The sequence below is a fragment of the Coregonus clupeaformis genome, chromosome 1, assembly GCF_020615455.1.
Source record: "Coregonus clupeaformis isolate EN_2021a chromosome 1, ASM2061545v1, whole genome shotgun sequence".
NCBI classification, from domain to species: domain Eukaryota; kingdom Metazoa; phylum Chordata; class Actinopteri; order Salmoniformes; family Salmonidae; genus Coregonus; species Coregonus clupeaformis.
In genome coordinates, this window is record NC_059192.1 from 28,646,108 (window position 1) to 28,664,343 (window position 18,236).

The following is an 18,236-nucleotide window of genomic DNA, read 5'->3' on the forward strand; positions in this document are numbered from 1 at the left end:
CCACCTGCGGTAAATTCAATTGATTGGACATGATTTAGAAAGGCACACACCTGTCTATATAAGGTCCAACCGTTGACAGTGCATATCAGAGCAAAAACCAAACCATGAGGTCGAAGGAATTGTCCATAGCGCTCTGGGGAAGGGTACCCACAATTTTCTGCAGCATTGAAGATCCCCAAGAACACTGTGGCCTCCATCATTCTTAAATGGAAGACGTTTGGAACCACCGAGACTCTTCCTAGAGCTGGCCACCTGTGCAATCGGGGGAGAAGGGCATTGGTCAGGGAGGTGACCAATAGCCCGATGGTCAAGCTGACAGAGCTCCAGAGTTCCTCTATGGAGATGGGAAAATCTTCCAGAAGGACAACCATCTCTGCAGCACTCCACCAATCAGGCCTTTATGGTAGAGTGGCCAGACGGAAGCCACTCTTCAGTAAAAGGAACATGACAGCCCGTTTGGAGTTTGCCAAAAGGCACCTAAAGGACTCTTAGACCATGAGAAACAAGATTCTCTGGTCTGATGAATCCAAGATTGAACTCTTTGGCCTGAATGCCAAGCGTCACGTCTGGAGGAAATCTGGCACCATCCCTACGGTGAAGCATGGTGTTGTCAGCATCATGCTGTGGAGATGTTTTTCAGCGGCAGGGACTAGGAGACTAGTCAGGATAGAGGGAAAGATGAACGGAGCAAAGTACATAGAGATCCTTAATGAAAATCTGCTTCAGAGCGCACAGGACCTCAGACTGGGGCGAAGGTTCACCTTCCAACAGGACAAGGACCCTAAGCACACAGCCAAGACAACGCAGAAGTGGCTTCAGGACAAGCCTCTGAATGTCCTTGAGTGGCCCAGCAAGAGCCCGGACTTGAACCCGATCTAACATCTCTGGAGAGACCTGAAAATAGCTGTGCAGCGACATAATCGCTGCCAAGGGTGCTTCAACAAAGTACTGAATAAAGGGTCTGAATACTTATGTAAATGTGATATTTCAGTTTTTTATTTTTAATAAATTTGCTAACATTTCTAAACCTGTGTTTTGCTTTGTCATTATGGGATATTGTGTGTAGATTGATGAGGGGGAAAACATTTATTTAATTCATTTTAGAACAAGGCTGTAACGTATCAAAAAGTAAAGGGGTTTGAATACTCACCGACTGCACTGTAACTAAGGGGCACCAGGTTGGCAGAGAGCCCTAGTTATCATTTAGCCCCAGGTTAACGCTGTATTGTAGTCACTGATAGGTAGCCTCATGTTAGCTGGTATATCAATCTCAGACAAGTGCTAGACTAACTTTAAGCTTCAGACAGACCTACAGCTGCAGGGTTGACGTGTGTAGCTACCAAGATTGCATGGGTCATTCATCTAAGAAGCCTCTACAAACACGTTATTTTGTGACTAAGCATTCTTTTCAGATGTTTTCTGAAAATGAGTTTTACTGCTGTTCTGATGTGATTCTGTGTGTGCATCTGATTTACACGTGTGTGTGTTGGGTATATATCCACTCTGCACTGTATTTTACAGGTTAAGTAGGTTGTTTGTTTGTATGTCATTTCAGACCCTGGGGGGATCTATCAAATCAACTATTGTTTCCATCCGATAGAGCCAGTCATTTGCTGAACTGAACCTAAATGCTATTTTTCAACACCAACACCCTCACTAATTCAGACTTTGACAACTTACATTGTTTTGCTTGTGTGCTTTTTTCCCGCAATGGCTGGCATTTACCATGGCTATCCAAGATTCAGTATGATTTTCAGAAATATGTACAAAAACAGAGTTGTGGGCCAAATTAGACAGGATGGTTTGTCTGACATCTAGTGGACAAAGTGGCTCAAGCTTTTCTTTTGCCAGTTCCTTCTGACATTATTCTGGACAACTGTTGAATTCACCATGTCCAATGACGCAGCTGGTGCAAAATTGTGTTCCGTAGATTTTGAGATATTTGGCCATGTCCAAGGTTGGTGTCTTCGAGTTTCTTGTAGTTCTTAATTGCACAGCATTCCAGTCTAAATAAGCAAAGTAACACTTGCTTGCTAAGAGTCTCTGATTTACACTTGCCTTCAATGACACATAGCTTACAGGTTCTAACAACCTAAGAGCTTGCTGCTGCATTATTACACCCACCGTGAACCTAAGGATGGTATTTTCTCTAGGGGGAAGTAAATGGATGTTCTGGGTTTGAGCATAAAGGTTCACTTTTATATACCGGTAAGTATCAGTTCTAGTTTAGAATATAATGGGGTAATATTTATGCAAATACATTTTTTCTACTGGAGATGTATAAGAGCTGTATTTGAATTTGAAAGTAGTAGTAAATATGAATATATTTTAATGTAACTGTTTTCCCTTGGATATGTAATATGAGTATTGCCTAGGTTTGAAAATGTGAGTCAATGTGGGTGGGAGGATTTATTTTCTGGGATCTGGAGTGGAAATTCATTCCAAGGGTTAGGAATGGCACATTTGTGCTATTTATACATTTGCCCTCAAAGTCAGTGTGGTGTTGATGCTGCAGGCAAAGATCAGTCAGGAGTCCAGTTCTCATGTTTCTGAGTCAGCATGTAGCTGCAGGTCATAGCTAAGGGGCCCCGGGTTGGCAGAGAGCCCTAGTTATCATTTAGCCCCAGGTTAACACTGTATTGTAGTTACCGGTAGCTCAGATTGGTAGCCTCATGTTAGCCGGTATATCAGTCTCAGACAAGTGCTAGACAGCTGCAGGTCTTTATGAAGCTTAAAGTTAGCAAAGAGCTACAGGTTGTGGTGGTTAGCTACCAAGATTGCATGGGTCATTCATCTAATTAGCCTCAACAAACAAGCTATTTTGTGACTAAGCATTCTATTCAGATGTTTTCTGAAAATAAAATGAGGTTTACTGCTGTGCTGTTCTGATGTGTATCAGTATCTGTGTGTTTGTTGTGTGTGTGTGTGTGTTCATCTGATTTACACATGTTTTTATTTGTTTGTGTGTTGGGTATATATCCACTCTGCACTGTATTTTACAGGTTAAGTAGGTTATGTTTGTTTGTATGTCATTTCAGACCCTGGGGGGATCTATCAAATCAACTCTTGTTTCCATCCAATAGAGCATGTCATTTGCTGAACCTTCACCTAAATGCTATTTTTCAACACTAACACCCTCACTAATACAGACTTTGACCATTGACGTTGTTTTGCTTATGTGCTTTTTTCCCCCAATGGCTGGCATTTACCATGGCTATCCAAGATTCAGTATGATTGTTTTCAGAAATATGTACAAAAACAGCAGTAGAGTTGTGGGCCAAATTAGACAGGATGGTTTGTCTGACATCTAGTGGACAAAGTGGCTCAAGCTTTTCTGTTGCCAGTTCCTTCTGACATTATTCTGGACAACTGTTGAATTAACCATGTCCAATGACGCAGCTGGTGCAAAATTGTGTTCCGTAGATTTTGAGATATTTGGCCATGTCCAAGGTTGGTGTCTTCGAGTTGCTTGTAGTTCTTAATTGCACAGTATTCCCGTCGTGAGTGACCATACTGTAAAATGATCTGCGTTTCTTAATTTAGGTTCTTGCAAGTGTCCATTGCTCTGTGTTTTTTTAAGCGTAGTGCACTTCACTAAATAAGCAAAGTAACACTTGCTTGCTAAGAGTCTCTGATTTACACTTGCCTTCAATGACACATAGCCAACAGGTTCTAACAACCTAAGAGCTTGCTGCTGCATTATTACACCCACCTTCAGCGCCACAGGTGGGGTCTTGTTTACAACCCTGCAGTTAGTTCTTCGTTTACACCCACAGAACTCTTAGTACAGTCAATATGGAACCTATCATCATCATAAGTGAAGACTCAGTCAACTGTATAATCTAATAGGTGATATAGCCTTTTACATTTTTCAGTAATCATGTTTTCTCTGTTTCTTGTAGGGGTCTGTTTCAGAATGGTAAGTTCCTCCCACAAGACCCTATAACTGAATTTCAGTCAAATTAAAAAAAAAAAAAATTCTACACTGCTAAAATAAGTGCCCACCCCTAGCACTTTCACAGAGGAGATGTCAATCAACAGTATAGTGCCTAGTGATATCACTCCTGACTGTATGAATCATGTTCATTGCTGTCTCTCCCTCTTTCTCATCTTCTCTCCAGTACACAGAAAAGGAGGGTCTGAGACTGGGTCTGTGTGGCTGGGTGAAGAACACCAACAAGGGCACTGTGGTCGGTCAGGTTCAGGGGCCTGCAGACATGATCCGAGAGATGTAAGTCCTACACCACTATCTACTGCATTGAAAAACCACTCTGTTGCTAGCCAAGGCTCTGAACAGAGTACAAGCTCCACAGAGAGTGAAAGAAGCAAATGTAAGCAGTAGGAACACCAGTCTTATTTTGCATTGAAATATGGGCTTTGAAAATGTTCTAACCATTTTCAACCCTTTCTAAAAGTGATACAGAATGCAGTGCCAATCATCCCCTCCCATTGCTGATCTGTCTTAAAGACCCTGTGTTTTATATACACTGAGTATACAAAACATTAACCTGCTCTTTCCATGACATAGACTGACCAGGTGAATCCAGTTGAAAGGTATGATCCCTTATGGATGTCCCTTGTTAAATCCACTTCAATCAGTGTAGATGAAGGGGATGAGACCGGTTAAAGAAGGATTTTTAAGGCTTGAGACAATTGAGACATGGATTGTGTATGTGTGCCATTCAGTGGGTGGGCAAGACAAAAGTTTAAGTGCCTTTGAGGGCACTTAACTCAATATTAGGAAGGTGTTATGATGATAATGCCATTTTATTGTAAGAGCTATTTGAAAAGAAAGCCTGACATTTCAGTCTGTTTTGGTGGGATGGAGTTTTAGCCTGAATGGCGACATCACCAGGCAGTATAAGTTAATAGGCCAATAACAAAGAGAGTTTCAAACCTCTGCCAATAACAGCTAGTTGTCAGGTTACAGATCCCTCCCTTTAGGCTCATCCAATAAGGCCCCTAACTCAGACCACTCCCAGACAGTCCTAGCGAAATTCTTGCTTGAGAAATTGCTCTTTGCTAAGAAGCTATTTTTGTTTCTTTTTGACCATTTAATTGAACAAAATAACAGTAAGGTACTTAATTGTTACCCAGAAATGATTTGATATTGAGATAAAAATGGCTGCATTTGGCCTTTATTCAGTGCTTGACTTGGGCAGGAGCTGAATACCAGCACGTCAAATGTTCTACTCATTGAGCTCCTGTTCCTCTTATAGAATATTAGCTCAAAAGTATTGTGGAGCTGCTGCACCTAAATGTAAACAGTACCAGCATCCAAAATGAATACCAGCACGTATTTCACTCCAAGTCAAGCACTGCCTTTAATGATTTTCTCTTATTATACCAGCAGGTGGCACTATTAACCTATATAGACCAGTTCCAGCATTCAATAGTCCCTTACTTCACATTGGTCAGATGTTTTATAGAACTAAACTCAATAGAATTGAGACTTTTTGGAGTCCCTCTTCTCTCGTGATCATAGTTTTTACAACCCTTACAATCCTCGAGTCTGTCTATCCCCGTAGATCTGATTGGCTTTATTCTCCTCTGTTCTGGTGGGCAGGGCAATCACAGATTACTGCCTGCACATTCTATAATGATGAGATAGTGTTTTGGCATAGCCTTCCACTAGAACACCCTGATACATTCAGTTTCTCTGGGAGAGAAATATGACAAGATTCAGTACTGTACTGTATTTTCCTTCCAAGTTAAATGCTATTATCCAGACCTATTATTTTTACTGATCTTTGTGTGTTAGTGTGATATGAGTTGTTATTTATTGCTGTTGTTGGTGTTGGCTTTATCACACGTTAGCTGATTACTATGGCTAATGTGTTTCTTATTGTCAGAGAGTTTGTCCGAAATGTTCCCTTTGGGGGCCTCCCGAGTGGCGCAGCGGTCTAAGGCACTGCATCGCAGTGAGGCGTCTACCACACACCCAGGTTCGATCCCAGGCTGAGTCACAACCGGGAGTCACAGAGGGCGGCGCACAATTGGCCCAGCATCGTCCGGGTTACGGGAGGGTTTGGCCGGGGGGGGGCTTTACTTGGCTCATCACGCTTTAGCGACTCCTTGTGGCAGGTCGGGCGCCTGCAGACTGATTTCGGTCGTCAGTTGAACAGTGTTTCCTCCGACACATTGGTGCAGCTGGCTTCCGGGTTATGCGGGCGGGTGTTAAGGAGCGCGGTTTGGCAAGTCATGTTTTGGGGGACGCATGACTCGACCTTCACCTCTCCCGAGCCCGTTGGGGAGTTGCAGCGATGAGACAAGATCGTAATTGAAATTGGGAGAGTCTGTTTGGGGAACCAGCGACTCTCTGCTCTATTTCTCTTTTTCTATCTTTTCTTCTTTCTCCTCTCTCAACATTGCTCTCTCGCTCTCTTGCTCTCTCTCGTTCTCTCTCGCTCTCTCACTCTCTCTCGTCGATTGGCCGGGGAGTAAGTGTCTTGGTAGAGATAATCTCACCAACAGGGCTGGGGTCCGGGGGTGGGTCTCTCATCCAGATGTGAATCTGATGTCATCGGGGTGGAGGCAGCTCACAGAGATGACTTCATAATCTCAAGTGTGTTCCACAGAGAGCTAAAACAGAACAGTGTCTTTGGGACTCAGCAGGGGTCATCTCTTCCTGAGCTCAGCTTTGTTGAGTGTTCTGGATACCTCATTTTGTAGACATGGGATCATTGACAATGCAAACTAAACCCTGGTGCCTACTCACAAAGTCCAGCTGTGCGAGCTGCTATGGTAACAGTGCCATTCCTGGGCAATAAAACCTCTATTTAAAGAGCCCTAATGGAATTATCCCCAATTTGCGCTGATGTCTGGTCAGGAGAGAGAGAGTGGTTTGGCCAGTATCAGTCAGCTCTTGTGTTCCCTGATATGACAAGATTTCCTTCCTAATTGTTATTTTAGGCCACAGTCATTCTGGGTGGATGGATGAACTCCCCCTATTATTAGGCCCAGATCATATCTGCATGGCTGCTGCATCCATCCCTATTGAGACAATTCAATCAGCCATACAGCTACAATTTATTCTACTCAGATCATTAACAAGATTATTGCTTTAACAAATAGGTTGACAAATAATAATGTCTGAAGCTATTGGACAGTATGCAGCTGCTGCCTTGTAGCAGTGTTTTTGATTTTCTCTGAAGCTATACCCAGTACCCACGGCGGCAGGTAGCCTAGCGGTTGAGAGTGTTTAGCCAGTAACCGAATTGTCGCTGGTCGAATCGCTGAGCTGACTAGGTGAAAAATCTGTCAATGTGCTCCTCCTGTAAATCGCTCTGGATAAGAGCATCTGCAAAATGACTGAAATGTACCCACACACGTACCTGCATTTGGCCTTTTCCCAATGCTCTTTCCCTATCCTACTCTGTTCTGTGTTTGGATCATATTGCTTATTGGTATGTCAAAATAACTTATATGTATGGAACAGCAAAGCCACCACTGAAATCAAGCTAGAAGTCCCCACCTGTTCAATCAGTTTCCAGCTAGCTGATGTAGGCTAGTAGGCTGTATCAGACAGGGAGTGGCATATTGTTTTTATGTGTCACACACAGGGTTCTCTCATCCCTAAAATCAATGAAAGTGGATGGTGTTTTAGCTCTCTGTATCAGTTGTAACATGTATGCATGTGGTCCTCTGTAGCTCAGCTGGTAGAGCACGGCGCTTGTAACGCCAAGGTAGTGGGTTCGATCCCTGGGACCACCCATACACAAAAAAAATGTATGCACGCATGACTGTAAGTCGCTTTGGATAAAAGCGTCTGCTAAATGGCATATTATTATTATTATTATTATTATGCAGCACTGTGGGACTGACCTGCTGCCTGCTATAACTAATATAGCTCTCCTCTCTCCTGAGTCGTGTGACCCAAATCAGAACAACTTCTGTGTTTGAAGAGACCTACAAACTACCACTGGGAGGGAGGGAGGGATGATTGGGCAAGAGAGGGAGAAAGAGGAAATTAGAGAAAGCAAAAGGGAGAAAGTAAATGATGGATTAAGGGAGAGAGAGGGAGGGAGATTGAGTAAATCTATAAGAGAGAGATGGGGATAGAATGAGAACGAGAGAGGGAGAAGCAGAGGATGATCAGCGAGTGAGTGATGAGGGAGGATGATAAAGTAGTTAGATGGAGGATAGGAGGAACAGGGCGGTGGATGGGTGTGGCTGTAGGTGCCACTGTTTTCCCCAGGTCTCTGTCCATGGCGGCTGAGACCGCTGGTCAGCGAGTGGCGCAACGGTGACACAGATGGTCTGGATTCTGGCCCATTTAATCCCACTTAGCCCTGTTTTGATGGAGCCCAAACTAAAGCCTTAGTGCTCTCTAAAGCTATCTCTATATGCCACTATGCCCCCTATTCACTGCAGCTATGTGTAATGCACTGCATGCAGCTGTTGGGCTGATGACTGTTTGGGGACAGGGGTTTTCAGCCTATTACGAAGCTCAGACAGGCCCAGATATTTCATTTTGACCCTCTGCCAGCTCCACTGGTAAGATTTCCTCTGGAAGGGTTTTGGTTAAAGCAGCTGTTTAGGATCTCTTAGTGAACAAACATCCATCAATCAATAAGGAATCCATGTAGGTACAATTCTAGAACTGGCACTGCTCATCTCATACCCCCTTCACATTCCTCACTCAGAGAACACACACCTCCCTTAGAAAACACACACACACACCCACACACACACACACACACACACCCTACCATACCTCTCACATGAGGAATTCCTATGTGTGTGAATTCAGAAGTTACAGAGGGGTGATATTATGTGTGTATGAACAGTACATATGAAGTCACTATATCCCCCTCCTGCTAGAGCTCCCTCCCCCTGCGCTCGTCTCCCATAAGCTCAGGGACTTTCAAGCATTCATTCTGGGAGCATGTTGACATCAGGGATGTGGCTGTGTTCAGAGTATCAGCCACTCCCACAGATTGCTAACTCTCACTTACATCAAATGCACATTCCATAAGATTTCCTGCTGCTTATTGCTCTTTTTAAATCCTGAAACGTAAAGTATTTCACCAATTGGAAGATTAGACTACAATTGAAGGGTACAGTTCGAATCAGCCATCCCACATTATAATCCATACATATTAACATAACATAGTTTGTTTTATTTGACCGTATCACCCTTGTTCTTTTAAGCAGGAAATGTTCTAGCTGGCCTGGCGCTGTTCGTTTTTAAATGCTTTGGTACTATTTTCACAAGTATGTGGTACATTTTCACAACTCTTAGTACAAAACTCCAAACTGGTCACACTTGTAACTGTCACGTCTCCTCCCGTTGTTCCCCTCCGGCGCTCTGATTCGCCAGTCTACTGAGCCACCAGTCTGAGCGTACCACCTCGGCAACACCGGAATGGAAACCCAAAGCACCCTAATCACCTCCAGCGTACCTGCCCCTCATCATCTCATCACCACCCCTATATAGCCCTGGACTGTTCAGTGTTGTGTTGTGTGTGATTGTTAGTGTCATGTCGTGTACTCGCGTGTTGTTGTTCTCTTGCTCAGTGTTAAGTAAACCTTTACATTGTTTATTCCTGCGTCTGCCTCTTCATATCCTCAGTACTCGTCACAGTAACGCAGCCAGTCTTCTATTCAAAACTGGTCATTCTGCATTCATTTCGATTGTAAACATCTCTCACCACACAACCATTGAGTCAAAATATACGTGTATTGTAATGAGAACATTGGTTTAATCACCAAAACACAACATAATGACATCTTTTCAATTTAGTCATTTTAACTACCAGTTAATCCAATAGCAAACAATTGAAGATGCGTGTTTCAAATCACCCTTAAAAGTACTATGCTAAAGGACAGTTCACATTAAGCAATACACTTACAGTGCTTCGGAAAGTATTCAGACCCCTTGACTAGGTTACAGCCTTATTTTAAAATTGATTAAATTGTTTTTTCCCCCCTCATCAATCTACACACTACCCCATAATGACAAAGCAAAAACTGGTTTTTTGAAATATTTGCTAATTTATCAAAAATAAAAAAAAACGAAATAACCCATTTACGTAAGTATTCAGACCCTTTACTTAGTACTTTGTTGAAGCACCTTTGGTAGTGATTACAGCCTTGAGTCTTCTTGGGTATGACGCTACAAGCTTGGCACACCTGTATTTGGGGAGTTTCTCCCATTCTTCTCTGCAGATCCTCTCAGGCTCTGTCAGGTTGGATGGGGAGCGTTGCTGCACAGCTATCTCTCCAGAGATGTTTGATCGGGTTCAAGTCCAGGCTCTGGCTGGGCCACTCAAGGACATTCAGAGACTTGTCCCGAAACCACTCCTGCATAGTCTTGGCTGTGTGCTTAGGGTTGTTGTCATGTTGGAAGGTGAACCTTCGCCCCAGTCTGAGGTCCTGAGCAGTCTAAGGTCTTTTCATCAAGGATCTCTCTGTACTTTGCTCCATTCACCTTTCCCTCGATCCTGACTAGTCTCCCAGTCCCTGCCACTGAAAAACATCCCCACAGCATGCTGCTGCCACCCCCATGCTTCACCGTAGGGATGGTGCCAGGTTTCCTCCAGACGTGACGCTTGGCATTCAGGCCAAAGAGTTCAATCTTAGTTTCATCAGACCAGAGAATCTTGTTTCTCATGGTCTGAGAGTCCTTTAGGTGCCTTTTGGGAAACTCCAAGCTGGCTGTCGTGCCTTTTACTGAGGAGTGGCTTCTGTCTGGCAACTCTACCATAAAGGCCTGATTGGTGGAGTGCTGCAGAGATGGTTGTTCTTCTGGAAGGTTCTCCCATCTCCACAGAGGAACTCTAGAGGTCTGTCAGAGTGACCATCGGGTTCTTGGTCACCTCCCTGATCAAGGCCCTTCTCACCCGATTGCTCAGTTTGGCTGGACGGCCAGTTCTAGGAAGAGTTGGTGGTTCCAAACTTCTTCCATTTAAGAATGATGGAGGCCACTGTGTTCTTGGGGACCTTCAATGCTGAAGACATTTTTTGGTACCCTTCCCCAGATCTGTTCCTCGGCACAATCCTGTCTCTGAGCTCTACGGACAATTCCTTCGACCTCATGGCTTGGTTTTTGCTCTGACATGCATTGTCAACTGTGGGACCTTATATAGACAGGTGGTGTGTGCCTTTCCAAATCATGTCCAATCAATTGAATTTACCACAGGTGGACTCCAATCAAGTTGTAGAAACATCTCAAGGATGATCAATGGAAACAGGATACACCTGAGCTCAATTTCGAGTCTCATAGCAAAGGGTCTGAATACTAATGTAAATAAGGTATTGGTTTTGTATTTTTAATACATTTGCAAAAATGTTTAAAAACCTGTTTACGCTTTGTCATTATGGGGTATTGTGTGTAGATTGCTGAGGATTTTTTATTTATTTAATCCATTTTAGAATAAGGCTGTAACGTAACAAAATGTGGAAAAAGTCAAGGGGTCTGAATACTTTCCGAAGGCACTGTACATTACCCAACAAAATTGACAGAAAATCGATAATTTCCATAATATCTATCCAATGTGTAATCAAAGGTTTGATCAATGAAGACATCCTCTACAATCGTTCATGCAAAAAAAACATTACATTTTTCTGAAAGGTTTTTCCCGCGGTGCATGAACAATGAGGACATTCACTGTGATGTGGATGAGAATTTATGGCCAAATGCTCAAGACAGGCTTGATGCATATTAATGCGTGCTAAACGTTAGGTTTTATTTTAATTTAATTTGTAAGAAATTAAATGAAACAAATTAAATTAAAATAAAACCTAACGTTTAGCACGCATTAATTTGCATCAAGCCTGTCTTGAGCATTTGGCCATAAATTCTCATCCACATCACAGTGAATGTCCTCATTGTTCATGCACTGCGGGAAAAACCTTTTGGCAAGTCGAATGCAAGCTTGGCATTGGTCTGCATTGATGTCGTCGCATGCCTCATCCATGGCCAGAAGGAGGGTGGCACGCTCATGGGGATGGCAATCGTACACCTTCCACCTCCATGCTGAAACAAATTCCTCAAGAGGGTTAAGGAAAGGAGAGTATGGGGGCAGGTAAAGGGTCACGAATCGGGGATGGGCCCAAAACCATGCTTGAACCACATCTGCATGGTGGAATCTGACATTGTCCCACACAATGACATAGGTGACCCCTTCACCTTGACAGGCCTGCTCAATTTAATTGAGAAACAATGAGGTGTGCAGAGTTGTAGGATCCAAGTAATGGCCTACGTCCTACCACACCATCTTCAGAGATAGCTGCGCACATGGAGATGTTTCCCCCACGTTGTCCAGGCACTTGGACGGTCACCCATTGGGCGATGAGGTTCTGCCCACAGCGCCAAGTTTTGGCCAGGTTGAAACCCACTTTATCAACAAAGATATACTTGTGATGGTTCACAGCAGCATCAAGCACCATCTCCCTCTCAAAATATATTTTGGTAAGTTATTTTTATAGTATAGTTCCAACATGATATTGTTAAGTAGCATGGCATCAAACAGTAACAGTAATACAGTATATAGTGCTGTACCTGAACATACTCGGCCTGCAGTTGTTTCACCCAGTCGTTGTTTCTCTCAAAAGGCACCAGGTAAATGTGTTTCATAGATACCTGGTGCCTCTTCAAAAGGCGGGCGATTGTTGGTAGGCTGATGGAGGTGTCATCGTTCTCATCAATGGCCTGCTTTATTTCAGACAGCAGTATGTCATTCCTGACCTTCACCATTTCCACCACTGCCCACTACTGCTGGTCGGTCAGCACACGGCCACATCCATGGGGTCTTCTGTCAATTCTGAGGGTAGAACAGAGTATACTGTCAATAGATCATACTGTAACATGTTTTGTGAATTTACATGAATTGCAATGTAATTTACTATAAATGTAATGGTAAAGCATAGTGCATATCCTGCAGACTTACCGGTTTTCTTGGCGAAATGTTCTCATGATCGAATTGACAGTTGATCTTTTCAGATTGAGGTGAACTAATCTAGCAGCCTCTGCTATGGTAAAGCCTCTGTTTACCACATGGTCAACGACGATGGCCCGGACTTCATTAGATACAACAGTTCCCTGCCGTCTGCCTCCCTCGCTCTCTCTGATGTCCACCTCTTTGACTGGGCCCATGCCCACCTCTAAGACGGGCACCTTGTCCACGAGCTCTTTGACTTCTTCCTCTCCCTTGCTGTCTATTCTGCTCCATGTTGAAAGAAATTGCAAGTGTTTACACACACCCTTTTATATGGTGACCAATTGAAGTTGCCACTATGTGAAATCAATTAGCAATAACGAGTAGCTATTATGTATGGTTATAATGTATCATATATGTCATTTAGATATTTATACTTTACAAACACACATTTTATTTCTGTAGTTCTCAAAATCCATATACAGTGGGGGAAAAAAGTATTTAGTCAGCCACCAATTGTGCAAGTTCTCCCACTTAAAAAGATGAGAGAGGCCTGTAATTTTCATCATAGGTACACGTCAACTATGACAGACAAATTGAGATTTTTTTTCTCCAGAAAATCACATTGTAGGATTTTTAATGAATTTATTTGCAAATCATGGTGGAAAATAAGTATTTGGTCAATAACAAAAGTTTCTCAATACTTTGTTATATACCCTTTGTTGGCAATGACACAGGTCAAACGTTCTCTGTAAGTCTTCACACACTGTTGCTGGTATTTTGGCCCATTCCTCCATGCAGATCTCCTCTAGAGCAGTGATGTTTTGGGGCTGTCGCTGGGCAACACAGACTTTCAACTCCCTCCAAAGATTTTCTATGGGGTTGAGATCTGGAAACTGGCTAGGCCACTCCAGGACCTTGAAATGCTTCTTACGAAGCCACTCCTTCGTTGCCCGGGCGGTGTGTTTGGGATCATTATCATGCTGAAAGACCCAGCCACGTTTCATCTTCAATGCCCTTGCTGATGGAAGGAGGTTTTCACTCAAAATCTCACAATACATGGCCCCATTCATTCTTTCCTTTACACGGATCAGTCGTCCTGGTCCCTTTGCAGAAAAACAGCCCCAAATCATGATGTTTCCACCCCCCATGCTTCACAGTAGGTATGGTGTTCTTTGGATGCAACTCAGCATTCTTTGTCCTCCAAACACGACGAGTTGAGTTTTTACCAAAAAGTTCTATTTTGGTTTCATCTGACCATATGACATTCTCCCAATCCTCTTCTGGATCATCCAAATGCACTCTAGCAAACTTCAGATGGGCCTGGACATGTACTGGCTTAAGCAGGGGGACACGTCTGGCACTGCAGGATTTGAGTCCCTGGCGGCGTAGTGTGTTACTGATGGTAGGCTTTGTTACTTTGGTCCCAGCTCTCTGCAGGTCATTCACTAGGTCCCCCCGTGTGGTTCTGGGATTTTTGCTCACCGTTCTTGTGATCATTTTGACCCCACGAGGTGAGATCTTGCGTGGAGCCCCAGATCGAGGGAGATTATCAGTGGTCTTGTATGTCTTCCATTTCCTAATAATTGCTCCCACAGTTGATTTCTTCAAACCAAGCTGCTTACCTATTGCAGATTCAGTCTTCCCAGCCTGGTGCAGGTCTACAATTTTGTTTCTGGTGTCCTTTGACAGCTCTTTGGTCTTGGCCATAGTGGAGTTTGGAGTGTGACTGTTTGAGGTTGTGGACAGGTGTCTTTTATACTGATAACAAGTTCAAACAGGTGACATTAATACAGGTAACGAGTGGAGGACAGAGGAGCCTCTTAAAGAAGAAGTTACAGGTCTGTGAGAGCCAGAAATCTTGCTTGTTTGTAGGTGACCAAATACTTATTTTCCACCATAATTTGCAAATAAATTCATAAAAAATCCTACAATGTGATTTTCTGGATTTTTTTTCTCAATTTGTCTGTCATAGTTGACGTGTACCTATGATGAAAATTACAGGCCTCTCTCATCTTTTTAAGTGGGAGAACTTGCACAATTGGTGGCTGACTAAATACTTTTTTCCCCCACTGTATAGTAGACAAACCAGTTTAAAATCTATAGGTTTGCCAAACAGTTAAGTGATTAACCATTAAGCGCAATTGGATTAAGTGATGGTCAAATGTATTTAAACAAATGAGAAGAGAATAATATAAAAGGTATTGTGAAAGGCAATTACTTTATATGAAAGGTATTTCTAGATGAAATACTGATTTAGGTTTGGTGAAAAAGTTACTGTGTGATTTTGTGTGTTGTACTTAGTCAATTGTAAATGTCCCTAAAGTTTAGACTATCTGTTTTGAGTTTTGTACTAAGAGTTTTACCACATACTTGTGAAAATAGTACCAAAGCGATAAAAAACCCCTGTAACCTTGGCAGAGTATTGGAAGTCCAACTTCATTATAAACCATACAGAGCCATTAGCCAGCCAGGCCAGTTAAGATTGCTCTCCAGGAACAATGCAATGCCATAGTTTATTCTGCAGCAGAACGTTTTTTTAAAACACATTGAATTCCTTCCCATACACTGGTTTATGTTATCTCATTTCCTCAAGTGTGTGGGAAAAAGGAAATGTCCTTTCCTCTAGAGGCCTGGTCAGTCAGTCAGTCAGTCAGTCAGGCAGAGTGGATGCAGTGGGTGGCGCTCACTCAGAGACCAGGCCAGTCTTATCAACCCACCATCACATGGGCAATGTTAGGTATTGTTATAGCAGCAAATACAGTCATCGCTCTCTCGTCGCTCTCTCTCTGTCTTTCTCTCGCTGTGACACACACCACATGTTTTTTTCTTCTCATGTGCTTATTAGATCAGTTCACACAGTCATGTGCTTCTAAATTGGGGTAATTCACTTATTAGGGGGTGGACTGGGGGTAGCTTTGCTTAAGAGGTTCAACATACAAGTCAAAAACATCAAAGTCTATCTATTACCAGGACAAGAAGTGCAAATGCTTTGAACTAGGAAAATAGCCACAGACACATCATATAGTAGAGAGACAACCATCCTTATGCTCACACTCTTTTGGGTTCAATCCTCCATTTTATTTTGCAGAGTGAAGTCAGTGGAGATGAATATTTACCTGATGCAACGGGCGACTTAGAGCTAACCTGTAAGCCCTGTGATTGCTGTCAAATCTGCAGTCTGTGGGCTGTGTGCGACACTAGAGCAGAGTGGAGCAGAGAATGCAGAAGACGGAGATGTTGCCTCATCCCTCTCTCTCTCTCTCTCCCTCCATCTTGCTCTCTGTCATTGAGGCAGCTGTCAGTCAGCTGGCACGTTATGGGCAGCTATTGCGTTATGTCTCCGTGATCTGACTGAACTCCCGTCGCACCAGACCGTGCTTTAGGATGACCACATGTGGCGCACTGATCCTCTACAATCTCTCAACTAATCTACACAGACTAGGAAATAATGTAGCCCATAATAATCGGCCATGCAGCGACATGAGTGACAGGGTCTCAGTCACCAGAGCTTGACCTACATGCTGTAGAGTAAGCATGTTGCCTGTTACTCCACACTGGGCATGTCTCATGGTAAACTGAGGTTTAGATTTAAAACAGTGCTGAGTTATTCAATTCAATTTACTTGATTATGTTTGTGTTGTGCTTTTCCCAAAGTCATTTGTCATAGAGAACACTAGAGATGGTGCCAAGAAAAACTGCCTCCTATGCACTGTACCGAGGCCGGCTGGAGCTTGGACTCAGGCTATAGCTGAATCATTTGTCTTTGCTGACAGAGGTTAGGATCATGTTGCTGAACCATTTTTACCAGTCGGCTGAAACAGAGGTTGAAGTTTTAGTGAATACCCACAGCTGTTTGACTGATGACAAAAATCCCAGTTTTGCAAGGGATAGGAGGGACTATATTATAGGAGATACAGTCGATCTAGTGTCGCCCCCATGGGTTGGCCAGCTGTCTTAGAAAGCCTGCATTCCCTGTGTCCATCTGACATGTGACAAGCCTTATTTAGCCTTGGCACTGTTTGCTGAACAGAGGGGTCTCCAGAAAACCTCAGATTCCCTGCTGTCTAGAGCATGTTCAAACTCTCAAAGGTAATTTAAGCAATGTAATGTATGTTCCCAAGCTATAGAGAACATGGTTAGCTGTTGAGAGGATAAACAGATCATGTAGTAGCTTATATTAGAGAAAAAAGCCAACACGAGAACAGAGCAGAGTAATCTTTCTTTATGGGAAACAGAAGCAGTGTGTTGCCTAAAAAATGACCATCATTGACATAAGAGGGTGATGGATAACAGAACATCTTCTCTTTCTTTCCCTTTCTTTTCAATCTCTCCATCTTTCTCATTTCACAGGAAGGTGTGGCTGAGTAAGGAGGGGAGTCCCAGCTGTCGCATCACCCGAGCCTCGTTCTCCAATGAGAGATCCATTGACAAGGTGGAGCTCTTTGGCTTCAAGACACGCTTCTGAGGAACTCCCTTCATCCAACGCCACTCTAACCACACCCTCTCCAGTGCTTTTACCACATCAGTGTTACCTACTGTCTCAGTGGGTAGTATCCTTCCCCATACCACCTTATGTTTCTGAATGTATGGTTTCCTACCCAACGTTTCTGAAAAATATATTCAAAAATGTTAAGCTTTGAAATTGTGACATTTTCTTATGTACAAGCTCATCCAAATAGTTGCTCATCCAAAAGTTGTTGTTTTTTCTCATAAATGTATTCCCCGTCTGAACATTTTGAATGTTACATTCAGGCTGGCAGAGCAGCATCTATTGTCATGCAGCGTTGTGCTTTGCAGATTCTCAATGCTTTTCTTCAAAAAATGTAATGCAATAAAAAAAAACTTTCAAGCTCTATGTTATTAGAATTCAATACAAATGCACTATTAAATAGTTAATACAGGGACAAAATTATTTACTTATTTTTTGGTCCCTTCAAGATAGAGTCTCTTACTGTGTCTCTTTCCTATCTGGTCTCCTCTGGTCCTGAATAATGTTGTGTAAGGTCACGTGATTGTTTACCTAATCCAATTAAACACAGAGAAATCCAGCCAGAGTCAGACTGCACCATCACGCTGAGTCGCCAAGACACAACTGGCCAAGTCAGGAGTTTTGAACAACCCATTAGAGTTTGTGTGTGTGCAGATGTACATGCGTATCAGTAGAAGCTGCTGAGGGGAGGACGGCTCATAATAATGGCTAGAATGGAGTAAATGGAATGGCATCAAACACATGGAAACGTGTTTGATACCACTCCATTCCAGCCATTATTATGAGCCGTCCTCCCCTCAGTAGCCTCCACTGGTGTGTATACGTGTGTGTGTTTGTGTGTGCGTGCATGCGTCTGCATGATT

At 43.1% G+C, this 18,236-nt stretch overlaps 1 protein-coding gene across 3 annotated transcripts; it reads left to right on the forward strand.

Annotated features, from left to right (window-relative positions):
- The first annotated feature begins 1,873 nt into the window (after positions 1-1,873).
- LOC121583331 (acylphosphatase-2) lies at positions 1,874-17,739 on the forward strand. Of its 3 annotated transcripts, XM_041899527.2 has the most exons (5): positions 1,874-1,957; positions 2,154-2,208; positions 3,903-3,919; positions 4,122-4,231; positions 17,235-17,739. In XM_041899527.2, the coding sequence occupies exons 1-5, from the start codon at positions 1,949-1,951 to the stop codon at positions 17,347-17,349; spliced, it is 306 nt and encodes a 101-aa protein (XP_041755461.1). In that variant the 5' UTR covers positions 1,874-1,948; the 3' UTR covers positions 17,350-17,739. The 3 variants fall into 3 exon arrangements, with proteins under 3 accessions (XP_041755461.1, XP_041755455.1, XP_041755448.1); XM_041899521.2 differs by lacking the exon at positions 2,154-2,208 and having other exon boundaries at positions 1,876-1,957; XM_041899514.2 differs by lacking the exons at positions 1,874-1,957; positions 2,154-2,208 and adding an exon at positions 3,346-3,450.
- The last annotated feature ends 497 nt before the right edge of the window (positions 17,740-18,236 follow it).

Bases quoted from the DNA above. Each gene is read 5' to 3' on its own strand.
- LOC121583331 (XM_041899521.2), top strand. From the start codon at position 1,891: ATGTCCAATGACGCAGCTGGTGCAAAATTGTGTTCCGTAGATTTTGAG. The intron at 4,232-17,234 runs GTAAGTCCTACA...CTCATTTCACAG, and splicing joins GCAGACATGATCCGAGAGAT to GAAGGTGTGGCTGAGTAAGG.